Source organism: Lissotriton vulgaris, chromosome 8, assembly GCF_964263255.1.
Source record: "Lissotriton vulgaris chromosome 8, aLisVul1.2, whole genome shotgun sequence".
Lineage (NCBI taxonomy): Eukaryota > Metazoa > Chordata > Amphibia > Caudata > Salamandridae > Lissotriton > Lissotriton vulgaris.
The window spans coordinates 22,972,582-22,995,377 of record NC_141696.1 but is presented as its reverse complement, the minus strand read 5'-3'; the positions used below and the strand labels follow the sequence as shown (position 1 = coordinate 22,995,377).

Sequence of the window (22,796 nt, the reverse complement as noted above, 5' to 3'; positions counted from 1 at the left end):
GAAGAATAGCATTACATATTTCAACAGTGCAATATTTTTATCAGTGTACTATTCTTAATCAAAAACACTAATACCATATATGAATATGCATTCTGAGATCTGTGTGGTATTGCTCACACGTGTTGCTACATCATGATTTATAAATTGTAGTCATAACCATGTCATCATTTATATTATGTTAATGGTGTATATAGATATTTGTTATAAATTCATATAATTTTGAACTTCTAAATTATAATTATTAGTTTAATTGTTTTTAAGTAGATATGTGTATCATATATTATGTATTGTGTTTAACTTTTTTAAATTATGTTTTTGTTATATTTGTTGAAATATATACTCTTTTTTTTAATTAATGTTACTCTCTATTGTATTTAATATTTGTAATTTTACTATACTTATTTAAAAAACAATATTTAATACAACAATATTTATTATATCAATATTTGTTTTAGATATTTTTGTACATTATAAGTATAGGATGACGATATTTTTGACATTGATATTTTGTTAGTGAACCGGAAGGCAGACCCCAGTACAGAGAGTTAGCACAGTCCAACCTAGAGGTGCTCAAGGCCTCTATCTCTTTATTTGCTGCGGGAGAAGGTACCACATTTTAAAAACATTTCTAGCCAAAAGCAAGTACCTACCACCACACTCTCCTCCTCAACGAAGCCTGGATTGGAAATGAAATGCATAGAGTTGACCCTTGTTCTGGTTGAGACTGCAGTGCTCATTTGCACCTGTACTTTTTTCAGTTCCCTATTCACTCTTTTTGTGGGTGGGATCTTGTAACATACGTCACATCCTGGATAAATCCTATAGGCCCTCCTTACACGTCCGCTGGAGCGGTATCCGCAGATATTAATACACCCCCACTGACCCCGCTTGAGACCCCGGCTCAGAGTCCACCAAGTGCACTCCACACCCAGTGAGACCACCTGCTGTTCTGATGACGCGTTGCCCCTGCTTAGAGCAGGTCAAACACCCAGCAGTAAAATCCCTGCAGTCCACAGGCAGAGAGTGACCGCATGTTCCGGGTGCGCTTCTTCTGGCCTGTTCTAGGGCTTTAGGCAACAGGAATGTTTCTTTCTTCAGGACTGTGACTCCTACAGAACCAGAGACCCCTCCAAGCAGAGCTCAGGAGAGACATACCACATCAGAAACCCCACCTGAGGGTACAAGAGGGGGCAGCAGGCCCGGCTCCAGGAATTTTTAATTGGGTGGGCCAAGGACGCATTTGGGTGGGCCACTGCGGGCACGATTTGTCGCATCTATGTCTGGGCAGGCCTGCTTCAGGGCCCTCCTTTATCTCTTCTTAGTCTTACAAGGCCCAGTAAAACGCACTCTTTTCCAAGTCTCTTTTTGATATTATCACTCACAAAAAGTGTTTTTTCCATGTAATGTTCCTTTGATGGGAAGAGGAGGTTTCTGAGGTGGGAGTATCAGGCAAGTGACACTTCTCGGGCTCCCTTTGTGCGAGCCTTCAGGGAGAAACCCTCTTCATTACTACCTCCACCTGACCCCAGACTCTGCAACTCACTCCCTTACAGACTTGATTAGTCACTATTCCTCTCCAGTGCACCTTATCTCACAGATGACCTTGGGCCCCAGCCCCATATCAGGCACCATCTCCTGGTAAAAACAGTAGTAAAATCACCTTCATACTTAAAACATTGAATAGAGCAATAAATATAATTAGCACGCACCTTAAAGTATGTTCCACAGTAGCCCTTATGGCCCGACTGCTAATTAAATAAACAAAAACAGAAAGGCCAGGACAGGGCAGGCTTCAGCGCTGATGCAAAAGTCTTTTTTGGCGCTGCACCAAAAACCTCTTTCACCGTAAATACCTTTACTACCACCTTCCAACAGTGTACCTCACCCATCCATCCCCCCCACCTATTGACCTCTTCCTCGGATTCCCTCACTGCCACACGCCACAAGTGCCCCTCATCTCTCCCTAGCTCCTCCCTCCACCCCATGACCTCTTCCTCGGATTCCCCTACTGCCACCCTCCAACAGTGCCCCTCATCACTCCACAGCCCCTCCCACTACCACCTCCTCAGATTCCCTCACTGCCACCCTCCACCAGCGCCCCTCATGTTTACGTAGCCCCTCTCTCATATGCATTTAATTTGTTGTATAGCGCTGCTCATATCAATGTAGTGTGTGTCAGTACTTTACACCACGCACACATTATACAGAGACAATGAATCATATAAGTATGTAAATGAGACTACAGGGAATGTCACATAAGCCAGTGAGGATTGCAAGGTGTAGGATTCACATGTTATCAATACTGTGGGCAGGATATTTTAAGAGGGTTTGGTCTGGGGAAACAACCGTAGGATTTAAAGAGTCTTCCATGGGGGTCAGCTTTACGGATAAAAATGTATATCTGCCCAAACATACTCATTTTAGCAACATTAGAATAATGAAAGACTGGGGCAGTTCTAACTATATCACAAAACAAAAAAGCGAAGTTCTAACTATACCATTCATGTTTGTATGCAGCTCTTTGGTGGCAGTTCATCGGTCACTGTCCTATGTTAGGATTGTAACTTCTGAACTCCAAGTAACACAAGGATCTCTGTGACAGAGGCAGTAACCCACTGAGCTATCCACATAAAACACAGTTCATCTGCATTTAAAAAATACTACCAGACAAACGATTGCTCTAAAGCAGGATCATTAATCACCAGCTTTATCTGGGCATTTTGTATTGTTTACTGTTGACCAGCATCGGCTATGATGAAATGATAAAAACTGTTCAAATGAAGCACATACGAAGTATGAGTCCTGCTGGGGCTGTCAGATTTTAAAAAGATTTTTTTTGTAACACATTCTCTTACCTACTCCATTAGTCATACTTTGTGTCACAGCCTTATGTGATAAGCAGCTGCAGGGGTCAGGGGGTGACTAGGAATAAACAGACCACTTTTCCCCTGCGCTGCACAGAAAAAGAAATATCAACGCAGCAGGGCCGTAGGCAAAGGTTACCAAAGGTTACCTTTGTCAAAGAAAGGATTTGTCCCCTTTTACCATGCAGAGATTAAGGGGTAAAAAACTAAACAAAGCCTCCTTAACATGTAAATGGTCTTTTAAAGACCTGTTAAGTACTTTGGTGCGGCTGCGATAACCTTAAACTGTCTGTCTGTGTGTGCGTGCGCCCGGGAAGCTGTCTCTCCGGGCTGACACACACGCCCTGTGCGTGCACGCATGCCTTCAGGCCCTCACTGCGAGGGCCAAGGCTCCTGTTTGGGTTTGGCTAGAACCGGGTCTGGGGGGCAGGAAAGGGAGAGACAACCCTTCCACCTGCCCCTGCCAGCGCACAGGAAAGGAAGCTAATTCCCTCATCAAAAATGTATTTGACGCAGGGTCGGATTGGGCACTGACGAAAAAAGTGGCCCACATTCAAGAGGCGTGGCCCATATTTAAGGGGCGTGGCCCACATTCAAGGGGCGTGCCCTTTCATGAAACACTATTTGCACAGACAAGGAATGAAAGTGGGAGGATACTGTTCTTGCACAGGACACAGGGCAAAGGTGCCAATGGCCTACATGCAGAGCAACTAAAAAAATTGCAAGGCCCCTTTCTGTCACAAAATTATTCCAGCCCTCCAGCACAGGAGCACCTGAAAAGCAGCAAAGCCCCTGCTATTACTAACCTACTTAGCCCTCCCCAGACCTTCAGCTCAGGAGCACATGAACAGGTAAGGCCCCTGCAATTAGTAAATTAATCAGCCCTCCAGGCCTCGGGAAAATGTCCTGGCAGGGGAGCCCAAAACACAGCTTTCTGGGTCATCCAAGGTAGCCAGGGGGGGGGCTGAGGTGAAGCTGGTGCATGGGAAGTGCCTTCCCAGTGTGTTCTGGCAGTTTGAGTATTTACCATTTACTGTAGTATTACCCTTGTACCTGCGTATGGTACCCTTTTGTAACTTGCACAAGTCACTTTTCTCTTGTAACACACTGTTTGCTACCTCTCACTTTTGTTTGCTTTAGATACTTGCACAAGTGCCACCATTGCCTACGTAACGTTTGTTCTTGTGCTGGAGTGTCTGCCATTAATTGCAGTATTATACCTCTACTTGTATTTTGTACGCTTTTGTCACCTGCACACATATCTCTTTTTCCTCCTGTAATGTATCGTTTACTCCTCTTGTATTTTGGTTGCTCACTATTGTCACTTTTGATTCATGTAACTTAACGTTTGCTTTTGTAATTTGTCCACTTATAATTTTCTCCTCATGTATTATTGCTGTTCCTAGTGTGAAGCGCTCTGACACCTTCGGGTAAAGTCTGCGCTATATAAAATCGCATAAATAAATAAATGAAACAAAAAAAATCCAAACATCACCAGGCCCCCACAGCAAGACCCATTCTTCCTCGCCCACTATGCCCTGAATGTGAAGGGCTGTGGGCGAGGAGTTAAGACTAACACCGTTTCTGGGCTGCATGGGCCCCGGGGGGCCGAGGTGCAAATGGCTCAAAGGCCTGAGAAACACCTGGCCCCCAGGGAGGCCGATTATTGCAATCACTCACCCCTCCCCAGCCCAGCCTCAGCTTGATTGCTTGGCAGGGCAGGGGTGAAGGAGAGGCCACACAGCTGACAATCGCTGTCTGGCCGCACAGCGAGGCTGCTTTCATTTTCTGTGTCTCTGTCTCCGTGCACTCTGTGGGCCGGTTATTTTTCTCCCCTTTCCTAGTCCACTCTCTGTGGACTGGGACAGGGGGAAAAAAAAACGGCCCACAGAGGGCACTGAGGCACCGGCTCTTCGGCCCATTCCCGAATGCCCGCCTTGCCAATCCGCCCCTGATTTGACGTGATTTTCATGGTGCTAAACTGTGTTGGCTCTTAAAACATGCAGGACAGATGTGCATGCATCTAAAACAGAACAATATTGTGACTTCAATTCCTTCTGCCGGTCACTGCTGCTCTGTGGTGTCTTTTCCTGCTCTAACCAGATGAACCTGTTCCAGGGTGAAGAGTGCACGCTGTGTCGGCAGAAGTAAATGTTTGTTTTGTTTATTATCCATAGCTTCATTTCAACGTGATACACACAGGAAGGAAGCTGTGCAAAGAAATGAATTGATAAAATGTAATTTAAAGTTGTCATTTAACTTCTGGTGAAAAGATCACATAGATAATGAATGCTCGCAGAATGTTCACGCGTGTTTGTATTTTAACACTACAAGTGTCCAGACAAAAACCAAGAGAAATGCTGTCTCCTAAAGCTGCGGCTGATGCTTTGTTATGTAAGTCACATGTTTCTCTGTATTGCATTGTAAGTGGGTTTGCATTTGTCGCCATGAACCCCTCTTTTGCCAGAGTTCCTTCGGCGCCCTGTTTGTTAGCGCTTTTTTCTTTTTGGTGCATTTGCTCATATTTTTCTCTTGGGCTCTTTCTAGATCCATCGGCACATTGGCTGCAGAGTTCCTATAAAAGCCATTTTGCTTTTATGGCGGACGCGGGGGACCACGACAGCAATGCTTGCTCAGTGAGCAGAAACGAGCTCGGCTCAGGACCCGGGGAGGAGGTGGGTGATGTCGCGGAAGGTCCCCTGACTGCATCACGTGACATGGGTCAGGTGCCACAAGATCACACATCTCACAGTGCGCTTTGCTCCTCAGAAGAAGTCCTGGAAGAGAAGGTATGTTGGTTAAGCACCAATGGGTCCATGCCTCATACAGGGCATGCATTACCTTCTGTTTTACCACAGAGGGAGGGGTAACATTTAATTTTCTATTGATGTCAAACTTGACCACAGTGAACTCTCCAAGCCACTGGAGTCAAGCTAGACTGGCTGATGAGGGCTGAAAGCCTGAAACCGGTCCTAGGATGCTGGGCTGTTCCCATGAGGCACAGGGTCAAGGCTGATTTGCATATAGCCATGTTTGAACTGTGGTGGTGTGGAGTGCAAAAAAACGATGGATTTAGGCCCAGATCTCTGTACTGGGGTGAATGTATGACATTGTTCTGCATTCTGTCCATCAACTGTGGTTTTTGCATTTGTCACCCCAAGTTGGACGGGTATGTTCAGACGTGAGTCCCTTGCTCTCCACGCCACTGCAATCCTACTATCCTCGCTGATGAGGACTGAAAGCCTGAAACCGGTCCTTATGTATATAAAAATAGGTGCACTGGGCATGGAGTCGTGATCTACTCTGTTTTATGCATCTATACTCCTAGCATAATGTTAGAAATGGGGTCTCCAGTTGGGAGTGGTTTGCACTCTGTCCAAATAGGGACCCCCCACTCTAGTTAGCGTAAAGGGATTCCACACCTAAGATCAACCCTGCTCACCCCTTAATATCTTCGCATGAGAAGTCAAGTTTATCTCAGAGGCAATGTGTAAAGGGTAGGAAAGTTTAGTCCATAGAAATCAATGGATGCGTTTGTTTAAGACAAAGTACCTTAAATGTATCAAAAATCAAAGATGAGGCAAGGCGCCGGGGAGGAGAAGCATAGAATAAGCAGGTGCTGCATCTGTTCCATACTGCTACAAGGAAGGTGAGGCGTTGGTTCTATACCGCTACAATGGAAGTGAGGCTTCGGTTCCTTACTTCTAGGCAGGGGAGGTGATATGTCGTTTGCAGACACGAGTCATTGGTTCCTTACCACTGTGTGGTGTTGATGAAGAAATCGGTGCCCAGGGAAGATGAGTCGAAAATCCAGTCACAATGCGTCGTTACCCCAGGGGCGAAGCGGGCGCTGCATCGGAGCAGTGCGTCCAGTACGTTGGTGAAGCGGTGCTCAAAACTCATGCACAGTCAGGCCAATACAGCAAAGTAAACAGCAAAGTGTCAATCCCTCCTGACACCTTATCCAGCTCCTATTCCTGGAAGAATGTCCTCAACTCAGAAGAGTTCTGAGTAAATGATATCAGAGGCCCAGTACTTATACCCATGTCAGCCTGCGAAGTAGGCAAACTTCAAAGGAAAATCTTTGTAGTGCCCAAACTCTTCCTTTTCCTGCTCTGGCTTCAGATACACTCCCAGGCACAACAGCTGCCTTGTTTGAGGACAGGCACAGCCTTATTCAGGTGTCGGTGACAACTCCCCCACCACTCTAACGCAGGAAGGCCCATCAGCCTGGTAAAGGGCCATCAAGATACCTAGAGCACATCTCAGATCCCTTAGTGTGACTGTCTAGAGTGAATGCACAAACAGCCCAACGGTCATCCTAACACAGACGTGTATTCAGCAGACAGGCAGAGACAAAGAATGGTTAAAGTAGGGAAATGCCAACTTTATAGGCATGGCTCGGCAGTTCGGGCTGGACTGTTCCCATGAGGCACAGGGTCAGACTGATTTGCATATGGCCATGTCAAAACTGAGGTTGCAGAGTGGGCTAAAGAACGGTGATGGATTAAACCCAGATCTTTTGACTGGGTGTGAGTGTTTGATTGGTTCAGATGCTCCGTTCATCACCACCTCCTTTTGTACAACTTTATAAAAGTGGCATTTTCCGGCCTGCAATTTACAAACCAACTAACAGATATATTTTTAAATTGAGTCCAGAGGCCTCAAAGTCCAATTTTTCATAAGCTCACAATTGGAACGTATGCTTGCAAATGCTCCAATGCTAACGTTTGGGAGAGATAAGCCTTGCATTAGTGAAAAAATGGGATCAGCAGCGTTTTACCTCCAGGACGTGTAAAATACAGCTGTACATGTCCAACTTTTTAAATACACAGCACCCTGCCTATGTGGCTGCCTTGGGCTTACCTTACGGGTACCTTATATGTACTAAAAGGGAAGGTTAGTGCCTGGCAAGTGGGTGAACTTGGGGGGGGGGTCCTAAATGGACCTTTAAGTCTGCACACACAATCACTGCAGTGGCAGGTCTGAGACATGTTTAAAAAGGGCTACTCATGTGGGTGGCGCGATAAGTGCTGCAGGCCCACTAGTAGCTTTTGAAGTGCAGGCCCTTGGCACACACAGCGCGTTGTACTTGAGACTTATTAGAGAATCAAATTTGCCAGTCCTGGAGGAAGCGATTATTATTACAATGTACACAGGGAGCACATGCACTTTAGCACTGATCGGCAGTGGTAAAGTGCCCAGAGTCCAAAAACCAGCAAAAAACAAAATGCAGCGCACCGTCAAAAACAGGAGGTCAGAAGCAAAAAGGCTAGGGGAATCCCACTAAAAGAAGCCAGGACTGTTACTGCCTTTGGGGGGAGTATTGCTGTTAAGCAGCTAAACTGCAGTTTATATGATCCTATCATTGGGTGGAAGGAAGTGAACAAAGCAGGGGGAGGGATGGAGAACTGGAGGAAGGGGACGAATGACATGACAGAGCCAGGGATGGGGAGGAGAAGCACCAATAAATGCAGGGGAGGGTGTGGTTTGTGACCCCCACATCCGCCTCAACAGCCCTTCCCCCCCTTGAATGCAATTTGTGTTATATTCTTTCCTTAGAAAACAATTGATGTCCATCTGAAAAACTTGAAAATAGATCTGATGGAGGAGCTGAAGGGATTCCAGGATGAGGAGAGTTTGCAAGCAGCAGAGCTAGAGGTGAGTGAGGAGATTTTGACTAATGTAGAAGGAGTATGGGAACTGAGTTCTGTGGCCTCGAGCATTGTGGGTGGAAATGTTAATTAATGTACATGTTAAGAAAGCGCCTCAACCCAGAGGCTGCCTTCTTCTTTGCTCTCTGGCAAAGAAGGCTACGCCTGGCAGCAGCCATTGATTGATTGCACTGACCTAACTTAGGGGTATATTTGTTGATAACCCCTCGTCCTCTTTCCTTTTAACCCTGTCCTGGGAGACCAGATAATGTGTGGTCCCCCAGAGCCAGTTTTAATCTATAAGAATGTTTCCTGCACTGTGTCCCTCACTTAGCCCATCTTAGGTACCTTCCAGGAGAGTTGTAGCCACACCCAAGACCTTGCAGCCCTGGTGTGAAGAGGGAACCCTGTGATGAAGCATGTCACCTTTGGGTGAGTGAGGGTTCTTGTCCAAAGAAAGGTCTTTCCCCTTCTTTTCCCATCCCTCCCTAAGATTAGGGCTCACATCTTCTCTGGCTCTAACGTTGGTAGAACAATACGAGGGGGGGCCCTATCTTTCTGACATTCATGATTCTCCGAGATTGTACTGCTAGTGAGTTTACATTTCGACAGGGACTAGTAGGGTCTCCTCTCTCTCTAGGGCCATTGATTGACAGGAGGAAGTCGTAATCAGATACACACATATTATGGGTGGTTCGGCCAGTGTTCACCTGAGCAGCTATCAGCACCACTCCTCACCAGTGAATACAAGATTCACAATAACACAGCAGTTACTAAGAGTAACACCTGTAAGTGAAGTGTACCCTCAGGGTTGACTAAATGATGTGTCAAGAAAAGACACATTGTGTGATGTGATAAACTGTTTCTGCTTGTATTACCCGGGCGAAGGTTGTACCTCATTAGTACCACTGTGACACCCAAATTCACAAACGAGCAAACCAAGGGGGACAGCCCATCTTTGTGAAGGGTCTTTCACTGTGCAACAGCACATGTTGCTGCATCTTTGGTAACTTTTGATCTGTTTGAGTTAGAACTTTTTTGTTTAGGGTAAATCTGCAAATTATATACCAAATGATGGATTATGTGGCGAAACCATGTCTTTGCAGAAAATGCCGCACCCACAAAATCACATAATTTCAGTAGGCCCGAGGAAATGTCGATAAGCCGTCTGTACCGGTATGTATTGCATTGAAACAAGCCCCTGGCTAGACTGAGGTTTACCTCTTCTTAGTCATCTAGGGGCCTAGTCGCATAGGCATTTTTGACTAATTAAAGTGGAGTTCTCTTACGTAACCAAACCACAAATGCCTTTGTGAATTGGCTGAAAATCAGTGAAAATTAGAAGGTTTTTTTACAGTTTTACGTGGCGCAACTCAACTCAAAATATGGGAGAACTTTACTTCAGCATCAGTTACATTACACAAGGACACTTTCATTTTTTAGGCACAGGGAGCTTGAGTGGTTTGTCAAGAACCGCAGGATGTTCATCCGATGCCAAGCGTCGAGCCAGGTTCCCCAGTACCAAGGTCGGCAGCTCCAGATGTAACACCACATCCCCTTACCATATACATTAATTAGGTAACATTCATGCACTTGTGGTGCAAATAGCAGCCCCTGCGCTCTCTTTCCACTTCTACTAACAGGGCGTTGGACATTTCAGGGTTCACCAGTAGAGCAGTGCTTTTTTGGTGTTACTTCCCATTCAGGGTTGGTTGACAATGCACTCCTAGAATAACGCTGCACCTCGCACCCTGGAGCGCACCCCTGTGGCGCATCACTGAGTCCCCAACCAGGATCTGTACATCAGTCGTTTCTCAGTACTTCAAGCAGTGCCTTTTCAAGTAAACACTCTTCAACCGTGACCGTGATCTTTCAAGAAGTGTAATTCATCGCTGTGATACCTTGAATCTCATCCATGGGTGCGTAGTTTCAACAACACCTCACCTGGTACCATCCATCAAGAGAACTACGCTCCGCGCAAAGCATGCTCCTCCAGACACCTACATTCAAGAAAGCCAGCTGGGGAGGAGGACGCTTTGTACTGGGCACTGTGAGGTTATGGAACTTGCGCCAGCCAAACAACAAAAGCTGCCCAACACTGTTCGGTTTCAGAAAACTATTAAAAACATGGCTGTTCTCAAACTAATGCACCACTTCCGGCGTCCTCCTCCCCAAAGCGCCTAGACGCTCCAGGGCAATCGTGCGCTATATAAATTCCAAAATGAAATCAAAATCAAATGTATTAAGGTCCCCATGTAATCCCGCCCCCCCCCCCCACCCCACCTTGATGCCTGATATTTAGTTATCCCAGTGCATATCGGGCTCTGCCCTTCTTCAGGGGTGATGTTTTCTCAAGAAGCAGAGACAAAAAGAAACAAAAAAGAATAGAGCACCTAGAACCTAAAACATATGGTCAGAGTCCAATACAAGTCAGATGAGTAGATCCTGTTAGTACATCATTGCACATAATCACCATGGCAACTTGTGAAGCAACCTAGGAAGAGCTGGGTGTCCAGTTAATGCTACACAGAGGAGTACACTAAGTATCTTATTTGTAATGATGCACTAACAGTATCTTATCTGACTGTTATTTGACTCTGGCCATGTGTTTTAGGATCTATGTGGCATGACTTCTTATTCCCATAAAAGCTTTTCTGAATTGTCCCACTGAAGTGTTTTTCCCTGTGATATACCAATCTTTTCTTTTCCTTTCCTGTGTGTTGCTTTCTGTGGTCTATTAGGACGTGTTTGTATTAGTTCAAGACCCTCTTTTGCACCACAGTCAAGAGCCATCACTGTGAGGTCTTTGACAGATGGCAGTGACTGTTCTCATTTTTGTTTGTTTTTTAAGCTAAAAGTTCAGCACCAGAGAGACCGAATCATCTGTGAGTTTGAGGAACTTCGGCTGTACCTGGAGAAAGAGAAAATGCGTGTCCTGAGCAGTCTGGAAAGGGAAAAAGAGGAGATTTTAAAGATGAGACTTCAAAAGGCGGTCCAGCTGGAGGAGAAGCGGTCCTCTGTCCAGAGGCTGATCACAGGGATGGAGGAGAAGCATCAGCAGCCCGGGGTGGACCTGGAGAAGGTAAGGGAAGGGACTTTACATCTTCATCGCACAAAAGCTGTGCACCGTGATCGGGGCCTGCTCGGTGGTGCAGGATGGAGTTCACAGGGGATCGGGGAGCATTCTTAGTGGTGCAGGATGGGGTTCACAGGGGATTGAGGGGCGCGCTTGGCTGTGAAGGTTGGGAAGAGGTGTGGCGCAGAGGCAAGGGTGACTGACTCCGAAACCGCTGGGCTCACGGTTCGATCTCCGGTGGCAGATTAGCCCAGCACCATGTGACTCTGGGCAATAGCTGGCTTAATCTTCCCGACGTCCCCCAGTGCCTAGCGACCCTTACGGGTGATTGTTTGCGCTTTACAAATGTGGATTATTATTATGGGGCTCACAGTGATTGGGGCACAATCTGTGGTACAGAATAGGGTTCATGGGATCAGGGAGCACGCTCGTTGGTGCAGAATGGGGTTCATGAGGATCCGGAGCAAGCTCTATGGTGCAGGATGGGGTTCACAATGGATTGGGGCACGCTCAGTGGTGCAGGATGGATCGATAGGCACGCTTGGTGGTGTAGGGTGGGTTTACAGGGGATCGGGGGCTCTCTAGGTTGTGCAGGGTGGAGTTCACCGGGATTGGGGGCAGGCTCGTGGGGCAGGATAGATTTCCCTGGGGATTGGGGGCATGCTCAGTGGTGCAGGTTGGGTCCCGTGGCGGGTCAGGGGGATCTCTCGGTGGTGCAGGATGGGGTTTACGCGTTCCAGTGCAAGCAAGGAAAGCTCCCAGACTGCTGTTTGAATATTAAAATAGAGAGCTGCTCAGTGGGTTCCTCAAGATTCTGCCCCCAGTGCCACTGCACCTGCTGCACAAGTGAACACACTGTTGTAGATGCACCATAAATATAGACAGAGAGGCAGTGGAGAGCAATGTGGTGGTGTCTCCACTGCTGACTTGGGAACGGGAAGCCTCTGCCAGTGTCCCCTGATCCTTCATATAACAAGCATACTTCCCACCTCTTCGCTTCCCCCCCCCCCACCCATGGCAGGGTATGAGTAGTAGAAGTAGTAGTGAAATAAGGTTAATTTAAACCAGTAGTTTGTTAAACTTTACATACAATACATTATATTAAAAAAGGCTCCTTTTAAAATGACTCAGGAGCTGTAATCACTGTGCCCTATGATCTACTGAGGACTTATAGGATAGGTCATGTCAATTGTAGGTGTACCCTGATACATAGTGCGCCATAATGCAAAAAAAGGGGTGCATAGGGCACTCAGGATGACTTGGCAACACTCTATATTGTCTTTTGTATAAATTGTTCATGGAATTGTTTGACCAAAGTTTTAAGGTGTTTGGCTATATTTCTCTAGATTTAAACTTAAGGTTACTGGGTTATTATTTGATGGGATATGAATGTGAATATTATAGCCTTAGGTTTTGGGCTAACTAGACTATGAACCCAATTCATTATAAAAGCTGTAACTCTGGCCCCTTAAAAGTACACATACATATGGGTGCACATTTACTACTTTTGAGAATTCACAATTCATCCCTTTTGTTTGTCTGCATAACTAGTCTGAGTCTAGTCTGAAGAGGTCTGCAAGGAAATCATTGTGGTGCTGGGGTCAAGAGATGCAGGTCCAGTCCTTCTCACCCAGGCAAGAGGGCAGAAGGCAGCAGCCCTTCAGAGCAGCAGTCCAGCAGAGTGGCAGTCCTCAAAGCAGCACAGCAGTCCTTCATTGCAGAGTATTCAATCAATCAATCAATCAATCAATAAGAGTACTTGTAAAGTGCGCTACTTACCCGTGAGGGTCTCAAGGCGCTATGGGGAGGGGGTTGCTGCTACTGCTCAAAGAGCCAGGTCTTGAGGAGTCTTCTGTAGGCGAGTAGGTCTTGGGTCTGCCGTATGTGGGTAGGGAGGGTGTTCCAGGTCTTGGCGGCGAGGTAGGAGAAGGATCTGCCGCCGGAGGTCGTTCGTTGGATGCGGGGGACAGCAGCGAGGGCGAGGCTGGCGGAGCAGAGCTGGTGGGTGGGGGTGTAGAAGCTGAGTCTGCTGTTAAGGTAGGCTGGTCCGGCGTTGTGGAGTGCTTTGTGTGCGTGGGTGAGGAGCTTGAAGGTGATCCTCTTGTCAACGGGGAGCCAGTGTAGGTCCCTCAGGTGGGGGGTGATGTGGCTGCGGTGGGGGACGTTGACGATTAGTAGTCGGGGTGGAGGCGTTTTGGATGCGTTGTAGTCGTCGTAGGTGTTTGGCTGGGATTCCTGTGTAGAGTGCGTTGCCGTAGTCCAGTCTTGTGCTGATGAGGGCCTGTGTCACCGTTCTTCTTGTTTCCGTCGGGATCCACTTGTAGATCCTGCGGAGCATGCAGAGGGTGTTGTAGCAGGAGGAGGAGACGGCGTTGACCTGCTTAGACATGGAGAGGGAAGAGTTGAGGATAAACCCTAGGTTGCGTGCATGGTCAGTGGGTGTTGGTGCTGTTTCCAGTGTGGTCGGCCACCAATAGTCATCCCAGGCTGAGGGGTGGGTCAGAGGATGAGGACCTCTGTCTTGTCCGAGTTCAGCTTCAGACAGCTGCTCCTCATCCAGTCGGCGACGGCCTTCATTCCCTCGTGGACATGATGTTGAGGTTGTGATGGTGGGCCACTTGTGCGAGGGGGGCCATGTAGATGTTGAACAGCGTCTGGCTGAGAGATGAGCCTTGGGGCACGCCGCAGATGATGTCGGTGGCTTCGGATCGGAAGGGTAGGAGGCGGACGCTCTGGGTTCTGCCTGAGAGGAAGGACCTTCTCTTGGATTCCAGCTTTTAGGAGGCGTGTCTTTAGAGTGCGATGGCAGACCGTGTCGATGGCGGCTGACAGGTCCAGGAGGATGAGGGCTGATGTTTCGCCGTTGTCTAGTTGGCACCTGATGTCGTCTGTGGCGGCGATGAGGGCTCTCTCGGTGCTGTGGTTTCGTCTGAATCCGGACTGGGACGGGTCCAAGATGTTGTCTTCCAGGTGGCTGGCCAATTGCATGTTGATGATTTTCTCGATGACCTTTGCCGGGAACGGGAACAGGGAGATGGGCTGGAAGTTCTTGAGGTCCTTTAATTAATTGTGGGTTTGTAATGCGCTAGAATCGACTCCCGAAGGAGTATCTCTGCGCAGTAGACCGCTGGGGAACTCGTCCTGGCTTTCCCTGTGAGATGGTCCCTACTGGGTATCTCCAAGGTGAAGCCAGGCATCCCCGGCGTATGTGGGGGGCCATTGTGGAGATGAGGCAAGCTAATGCCCAGAGTTGCCGAGTGTGATCCCTGGTTAGAGTAGGCACCGAGATGAGAATTATCGAGCCCGCTGACCCTGGTCCACGACCCTGCCGCGTCGGGAATTGAACCCTGGTCCCGGGCTGTCCTCTGCTCTCGGGTCTGCCACCTCTAACCAGTGAGCCACACCACTCCACTTGGGGTCGGCCTTGGGCTTCTTGAGGAGGGCGTTGATTTCGGCATGCTTCCAGCTTTCACAGGTCCAGAAGTGCACTAATTGAGGTGGTTTCTGAGGTCCAATATATGTACCCAGTTCTGCCTTTCAAGTGGGAGAAGCATCTAGCAGTATACCTTTGAAGTCCCCAGGCGTCCTGCGATCCATGCCCTGGCTCCAGACTAACTACTGGGGGGAATCAGCCCTTTGTGTGTATGCAGGACCTTTGGGATCTTTAGAGCCGACCCTAGGGGTGACATATGTATTAAAAAGCAATTTATGGGCCTGGCAGTTCAAACCTGCATACACAGGCTGCAATGGAAGGTATGAGACATGTTTAAAAAGACTACATAAGTGGGTGGCACAATAAGTGCTGCATACACATGTGTAGAATTTAATTGGCTGGCCTTGGGTACCACTTTACTAGGGACTTCTAAGGAAATTAAATATGCAGTTGGGGATAAGCCAATGCTACCATGTTTAAAGGAGAAAACACAAGCACTTTGTGCACTTTACCACTGCTAACCAGTCCTAAGTTTGGCAAAAACGAGTTAAGCAAAAAAAAAATTGGAGGGTAAAGGGAAACGTTTGAGGATGACCCTGCAGAAATGGCCAAGTCCAACATCAGAACAATTCCATGTAACCGAGCTTGGGAGAGTGAAGAAGCATTCTATATTTTATGACAATATAATTACTAAAGTCTTTTTACTTCCAAGTAATGTTTAGTACTCTACAGAAGAAGTCCAACACCTCAGGGTTTAAAAAGCAAAGAGCATGGTATCTCCCTGGGTGAAAAGAACTTCTCATAGTAATGGTAATCTGCTCTGCTCCAGTTTCTATTTGGCGTAGGGGAGCTTAGCTCTTGTGTATGTGGGGGTACATGGTTTTTCATGGCAGAGTCTGGAGTGTGATTTATTGACACAGGTCCGGGGCTTTAACCGTGTCCGTGCTCAGAACTTTAACCTCTTTGCTGCGGATAACGAGCTCAGCTCGTCATCAGCCACGGTGGTCGTGTGCTGATGACGAGCTGAGCTCGTCATGTAACACAGCTCTTTGAATTTTGCCGCACACAGCGGGAAAAGCCACCGCAGCGATGCGGTTAAGCCTCCTCGTTGAGCTCCTGCTATTAGGGGTCCTGGAGGAAGCATTCATTGGAAGGTACCCTTCAGTGGTGCGTGTGCACTGCTTGTTGGTCAATGTGCAGTATTACAATTGCTCCTCAAGGACACCTCATTGATTATCCATCACTCATTGATTAACCACCTTGTTGGACATCCATTTCATCTCACACCGGGGCTTTCAGAAGAAAAGAGAACAGAAGTTCAAATGTAAATCAGTCTAAGTATGAACTAAGGTAATTGAGATATCTCTGCATCCGTCTTTGTTCGGCTGTTGCCTCAAAACCTGTGTTAAAGGTGCTTAATCCTCTGATAGAATACTTCGCATTACAGTTCAGTGGTCATTTGTAAGCCCTACAATCGCATATAAACAGGGGGAGTGTGCGACTACCTAGGGTGGGAATGAGGCACAGCTTCAACACATACTGTATTTCACCCAGCTTTTTACAAGCCAAGTTATCAATATTTAAAAGGCAGGAATAGTGGCGCCTGGAATGAGGTAGGTTGTCGCAAAACCTCTCGAGCAGTACTGCCTCAGCTGCTTAACTCCGTTTCATGAAGTGTAAATGGACGGCTGCACCCCCTTGTCCATCACCCTAGTAGCTTTCAAGAGAGGAAATCTGATTGGTCAAGAGGGATCTGTCTTAGAGGCGCGCCTGCTGGCTCTTGGTGGAGAGACTTACCTCTTTCTCTTTTTTACCTTGTATGATGCTCTTGTTGTTGATTCTCTTGTTCCTCTGGGTGTTGATGTCAAGTGCACATGGACAATATTTTCCGCAATCACTTGCCTTGTTTCAAGAGGAAAAAAGCCTGATCAGATTCAAAGGGGTCTTAAAGTCCTTTTCGGGCTGGTGTCTACTGGACTTCCACGGCACGTGTCGGCACTTGGACAGCACTTCACCAAGGCGCTTTGTGAGCCTGACTTGCATGACTAGGGCTGATGTTTAATATTCGCCCTTTGCTCGTAGAACACAACTCTCGATCAGTGATTGAAGTGACTTCAGAGCATCTACAGGGCAACAAACCCTCAGAAGTGAGGGATCTGTCTTTGTACATGGGTTCTACTTCCTCATTCATGAACCCTTCTAGCCTCACCTGGTGTGGATGGTGTAGCATCCGACCAGCCCTGGTACTCGCCAATAACCACGCCACACACAGAGAGTAGTTGTACACGTCTTCATTCTGTTGCGTTTAAGCCAGAACTCCGCATTCTAAGCCTGCCTTCAACTCATGGGTCGGGCGTCCTCAGGATAGGAAGGTTGTGGTGAGTGAGACAGGTGTGTTGAGACCGCAAGCCGGAAGACATGTAAACCCTAGTCTACAATAACACTCTCTCCCAACATGGGTCTCACAGAGGCTGATCAGGACTGAAATGTGTGTGGGATGATTACAAGTGGCCGGGAGGTAACTAATGCTTTTCTGTTGTGTTTTTGTTCTACCTCTAGGACATGCAGAGAGCTCGGTGCAGGTAGGAATTGATTCACTTATTTATGTTTGTGGTTTTGTGTAGCACAAGCTGTGTAATTTAAGACATGACTGCTGTTTACTGAATGAACAAGTTAGCCAGCCTTGCCATTAAAACAGTCTCTTTCTCCTTCCAATTAAGTACCAGCAAATCCAACTAGAACTAGTAAGCAAAGAATCTGGCAAAAAAATATGGATTAAATCCCACCCAGGGTAAAGCGGAGACACCGCAAGACAGTGGTCAATTTGCATTTCCAAGTGAATACGTTACCTCAGAACCATATTGTGAGAGATATTGAAGATTAGAATTTGCGTGTGTAAGTGGAATTTTTCCATATATAATCTAGACTCGTACCAAGAAACAGCTTTGTCGACTAACGGTGCAGATTATAACTTTCAAAAACAACATCACATTCAGGAAATTTTTACTATTTGTACTTATACTCTTTTTCCCTCATATTTTAAAAGGTATTTCTTGACAAACATGTTTAAATTCTTGAATCATCTTTTATGTCCTTTAAAACAAGCATGTCCAACTTAAAAAAATATGTTACGCGTTTTAAAAAGTTGAAATAGTGACTGCAAATGTTCCAACGTTGAAAGGTCCAGCTAGGCTTTAGATCATGTGATTGGACTGGAGCCTCCTCCTCTTCCTTACCCGGGGGAGATTAACCCACCTTCTCAGATTAAACTCCTGTATCCAGAGTGGTGCCCTTGTGCCATACTTCTGCCTCCCGCCAGAGTGCACCCTTGTGCCATCCTTTCACCTGCCAGAGTGGTACCCTTGTGCCACCCTTCTGCCACCTTCCAGAGTGCCCCCTAGTGCCATCCTTCTGCCACCTATGGTGAATGTGTGACATTGATCCACATTCGGTCCATCACCTGTTTTGTTTGCAAATTCTGCCATAAGTGCACTGGGGATGCCCAGACGTGGGTCCCAGGCACTCCACACCACTGGAGTCAAGCTAGCCGGGCTGATGAGAGGTGTTACCTCGAAACCGGTCCGGTCCTCGGATGCTTGATTCCGTTCTGGGATGGACATGGCTTTTGTAGTTCGGACTGGACTGTTCCCATGGGGCACAGGGTCAGAGCTGATTTGCATATCGCCATTGTCTAACCCAGGGTGGTGTGGAGTGCAAAAAAACGATGGATGTGGGCCCAGATCTTTGAACTGGGGTGAATGTGTGACATTGATCCACATTCGGTCCATCGCCTGTTTTGTTTGCAGATCCTTCTGCCACCTGTCAGGGTGCATCCTAGTGCCATCCTTCTGCCACCTGCCAGGGTGCCCCCTTGTGCCATCATTCTGCCACCTGTCAGGGTGCCCCCTAGTGCCATCCTTCTGCCACCTGTCAGGGTGCCCCCTAGTGCCATCCTTCTGCTACCTGTCAGGGTGCACCCTTGTGCCATCCTTTCACCAGCCAGAGTGGTACCCTTGTGCCACCCTTCTGCCACCTTCCAGAGTGCCCCCTTGTGCCATCCTTCTGCCACCTGTCAGGGTGCACCCTGGTGCCATCTTTCGGCCACCTGCCAGAGTGGTACCCTTGTGCCTTTCTTCTCCCACCTCCATGTCAATGGTTTCATGTTGTGGCATCTGTTTCTCTCTCCTTTAGATTCCAAACGCTGAAGGACATTAAGCAGAGACTAGGTTCGAAGGAGCAGGCGAAAATCCTGCGCTACTTCAGTGAAGAATTTGCTGAGATTCAGAAAAGTATCATTGAATCCTTGGGTGAGTAAAACTCGTCCATGAACTTCATTGCAATAGCTGCTGAGACCCTGTGCTCACCTGCCACATGGTGGACACCACTTGAACATTGTCATGAATCTGGGACCAGGTGGACATCATAGCAAGATTGAGTCTATGTGATGCCAACATGTGCCAGTGACACTCAAAGGGTGGGTGAGGAGATCTTCAGATCTGAACCAAGCCTTTCTGTGTGGATAGTGGGTGAGGGTTCACCGGGGCATGGCCTAGACTTTGTCATGAACCCATGAGATGCTGGGACATCATGCCATTGGTGGACACTATAAATATATATATATATATAATTGATGGAAGGATTTTCAGGAAAGAGATGTTTATTTACCCAGACAGGTTCGATAGCAGCTTTGTCCACCTGGAGTGCATGGGGCATAGTACGGAGCCTCGTCCCAAGCTGGTCCTTCCCGAAGAGCAGCATCCTTGTGGTACGCGGATCAAGCATGTATTGTAATGTGAAGATGCTCACTCAATGCAAAATAAGCATTTTATTAAACATATCCTAAACTGTTTTGAGGCACTGGGAAAAGCATATCTAGCCTCAATGCTGGTCTTTCACATGTTTCCTGGTTCCTTGCCAGCATGGTGCGAAGGCAGGCAAGGGGAGCCGTTTTATCCAGCACCGAGCAGCTCCTAAACCTCAAATACACACAGAAAACTGAAGTAAACTATCTGGGTGTTTCAGTTTTTAAGGAATGAAATCTGGAACCCAAGCCCATCAGATGTTTCTGCACCTGGGGTCTCCAATCTAATACCACAGCATCCCTGCTCGTTCTACAACCCACCCAGAGGAGGAACCTTACTCTGAGAATCAACAAACTCTGGACCACACTCTCCAGACACATCTGCTCCATCACTTGGTCTCAAAAAAGAGCTACATAACTTGTTCCACTTCCACCCGCTCCCAGTCCTAGATCACATCTTCTCAGAGTCGAAGGAACTGATGCCCCTGAAACAACGAACCCTAAATACAGACCAGCAGGCTTGTCTTGGAATGGAGCAGGGACGAATCTCTGATCCTTACAGTAAACTGACCCCTACAACCAGTAAACTGCCTCATAGAGCAATGTGCAAAGTGCACTCTCGAAACACAACTGATCATACTGTTTTATTGTCTATATAATGCGCTTTTTTGCTGTTCGCGCTTGTCAAGAGGCTGAAAACGGCCATACCTCTTTCCAAATCTCCACCTCTCTTTCTGGTAATTCCATAAACCTGTCTTCTGTCTTGTAGGAATGCCCTCTCTGGGAGCATGTTTCCAAACCCATGTAGATAAGCACTCCAAGGTTAGCCTCTGTCGGTGGTGGCACCCTACATGTGTCCATGATGACTCGCCCAACCATGGATTGTTTTTGAATGACTCACAGCCACCAGATGCCAAAGGTCACTGCGTAATAGTCTCAACGTTACACCCACCTATCTCTATTGTAGTTCTACCTCCTGCCACTGACATCTACACATTCTCCATTGATCCATGTGGCCATACCCTCCTGCAGCACTTACCTGCATCAGAACATGGGTGACGACACCTGAATCTATCACTGCATCACTGAACGTAACCACGAAGCTGCAGGGCGCAGACCAGCTCACCGTCTAATCAAGCAGGATACACTACTGCCCTCACATCCGTTTCCACTGCCACATCCACCCCCTCTTCCACATCCCCCGACATCCACCCCCACATCCATATCCCCATATCCACATTCAATCCCACATCTACCCCACATGCACATCCACATCCTCCTCCAACCCACCAACACATCCACCCCAACACCCACATTCACCCCTATATCCACATCCACCTCACATCCTCATCCCCCACATCCACCTCCATATTCGCATCCAAACTACCCCCACATCCACCCTACACCCACATCCACATCCACATCCACATCCACATCCTCACTCCCAAATCCTCATCTACATCCCCATCCACACCACATTTGCCCCAACATCCACCCCCACATCCACAGCCACCCCCACCCCACATTATACAATCCACCCCCACATTCACATCCACCCTACCCACACATGCAATCAATCAATCAATCAATTAATCAATCAATCAATCAGGGGTTTGTGAAGCGCTCTTCTCACCCATAAGGGCCTCAAGGAGCTGGGGGGATGGGGGTGGCTCCGTTGTGGTCATTAAAAGAGCCAGGTCTTGAGGTCTTTTCTGAATTGCTGCAGTGTCAGGCTTTGCCAGGGGTGGAGCGGGAGGTTGTTCCAGGTCTTGGCTGCAAAGTAGAATAATGATATTCAACCCGCTCTGCTCCCGTAGAAGTGTGGGATGGTGGCTAGGGAGAGGTTGGCTGAACTGAGGTTTCTCTTGGCGGCATGGAAGGAGAGATGGTTGTTGAAGTATTGCGGTGCAATGTTGTGGAGGGTCTTGAAGGCATGTGTGAGCAGTTGGAAAGTTATTCTTCTTTCAATGGAGAGCCTGTGGAGATCGTCGAGGTGTTGGATGACGTGGTTGTGCCGGGAGATGTTGAGGATCAGTATGGCTGCAACATTCTGAACGGTCTGGAGCTTGCGGAGAAGTTTTTTGATGATTCCGGCAAAGAGCACATTGCCATAGTCCAGACTGCTGATGATGAGGGCATGTTTGACCATTTTTCTGGAATCGGCGGGTATCCATTTTAAGGTTTCCCGGAGTATGCGGAAGGTGTTGAAACATGCGGAGGAAACAGTGTGATCTGGCTGTTTATAGTGAGCGATGAGTCCAGTATGATGCTGAGGTTACTTGTGTGGTCTGCTAAGGTGGGTGGGTTTCTGAGGGCGGGAGGCCACCAGGTGTCGTGTCATATGGAGGGGATGGAGCTGAGGACGAAGACTTCTGTTTGAACTGCGGTAAGTTTCAGGCAGCTGTTCTTCATCCAGGTTGCGACTGCTTTCATCCCTTCTTGGAAGTTGTGCCTGGAGATTGTCAGGTTCCTTGGTGAGGGATAGGATGAGCTGGGTGTCATAGGCACAGGAAACTATGTTGAATCTTTGGTTTCTGATGATGGTTGCCAGGGGGGCCATGTAGACGTTTAAGAGGGTAGATCTGAGGAAGGATCGCTGGGGTACTCCGTATCTGGTCTCTGTTGGTTCTGATCAGTAGGGCTGGAGCCTTACTCTCTGTGTTCTGCCTGTGATGAATGAGCATATCCATTCTAGTGCATTTCCTTGGATGCCAGCATCGTGGAGTCTGGTGGCTAGTATGCGGTGGGAGACAGTGTCAAAGGATGCTGATAGGTCCAGGAGTGTAAGGGCTGTCATTTGGCCCTGTTTGAGGAGGGCGCAGATGTCTGTGGCAGCGAGGAGGGCGGTCTTGGTGCTGTGGTTGCTGCAGAATCCAGATTTGGAGGAGTCTAGGATGTTGTCGGCTTCGATGAAGTATTCTAGCTGGGTGGTGACGGCCTTTTCAATGACCTTGGCTATGAAAGAAAG

At 47.6% G+C, this 22,796-nt stretch overlaps 1 protein-coding gene across 3 annotated transcripts in view; it reads left to right on the top strand.

The window, feature by feature from the left end:
* The window catches only part of LOC147693272 (E3 ubiquitin-protein ligase TRIM39-like), a 79,583-nt gene that overhangs the window by 27,181 nt on the left and 29,606 nt on the right, over positions 1-22,796 (top strand). For 2 of the 3 annotated variants that reach the window (XM_086933666.1, XM_086933667.1), the window contains exons 2-5: positions 8,427-8,525; positions 11,370-11,600; positions 17,587-17,609; positions 19,219-19,334. In XM_086933666.1, coding sequence (XP_086789792.1) covers positions 8,469-8,525; positions 11,370-11,600; positions 17,587-17,609; positions 19,219-19,334 — 427 coding nt within the window. In that variant the 5' untranslated portion in view covers positions 8,427-8,468. Of the gene's footprint in view, positions 1-5,411; positions 5,654-8,426; positions 8,526-11,369; positions 11,601-17,586; positions 17,610-19,218; positions 19,335-22,796 lie in introns of all 3 variants that reach the window. The other variant, XM_086933665.1, reaches the window with a different exon arrangement.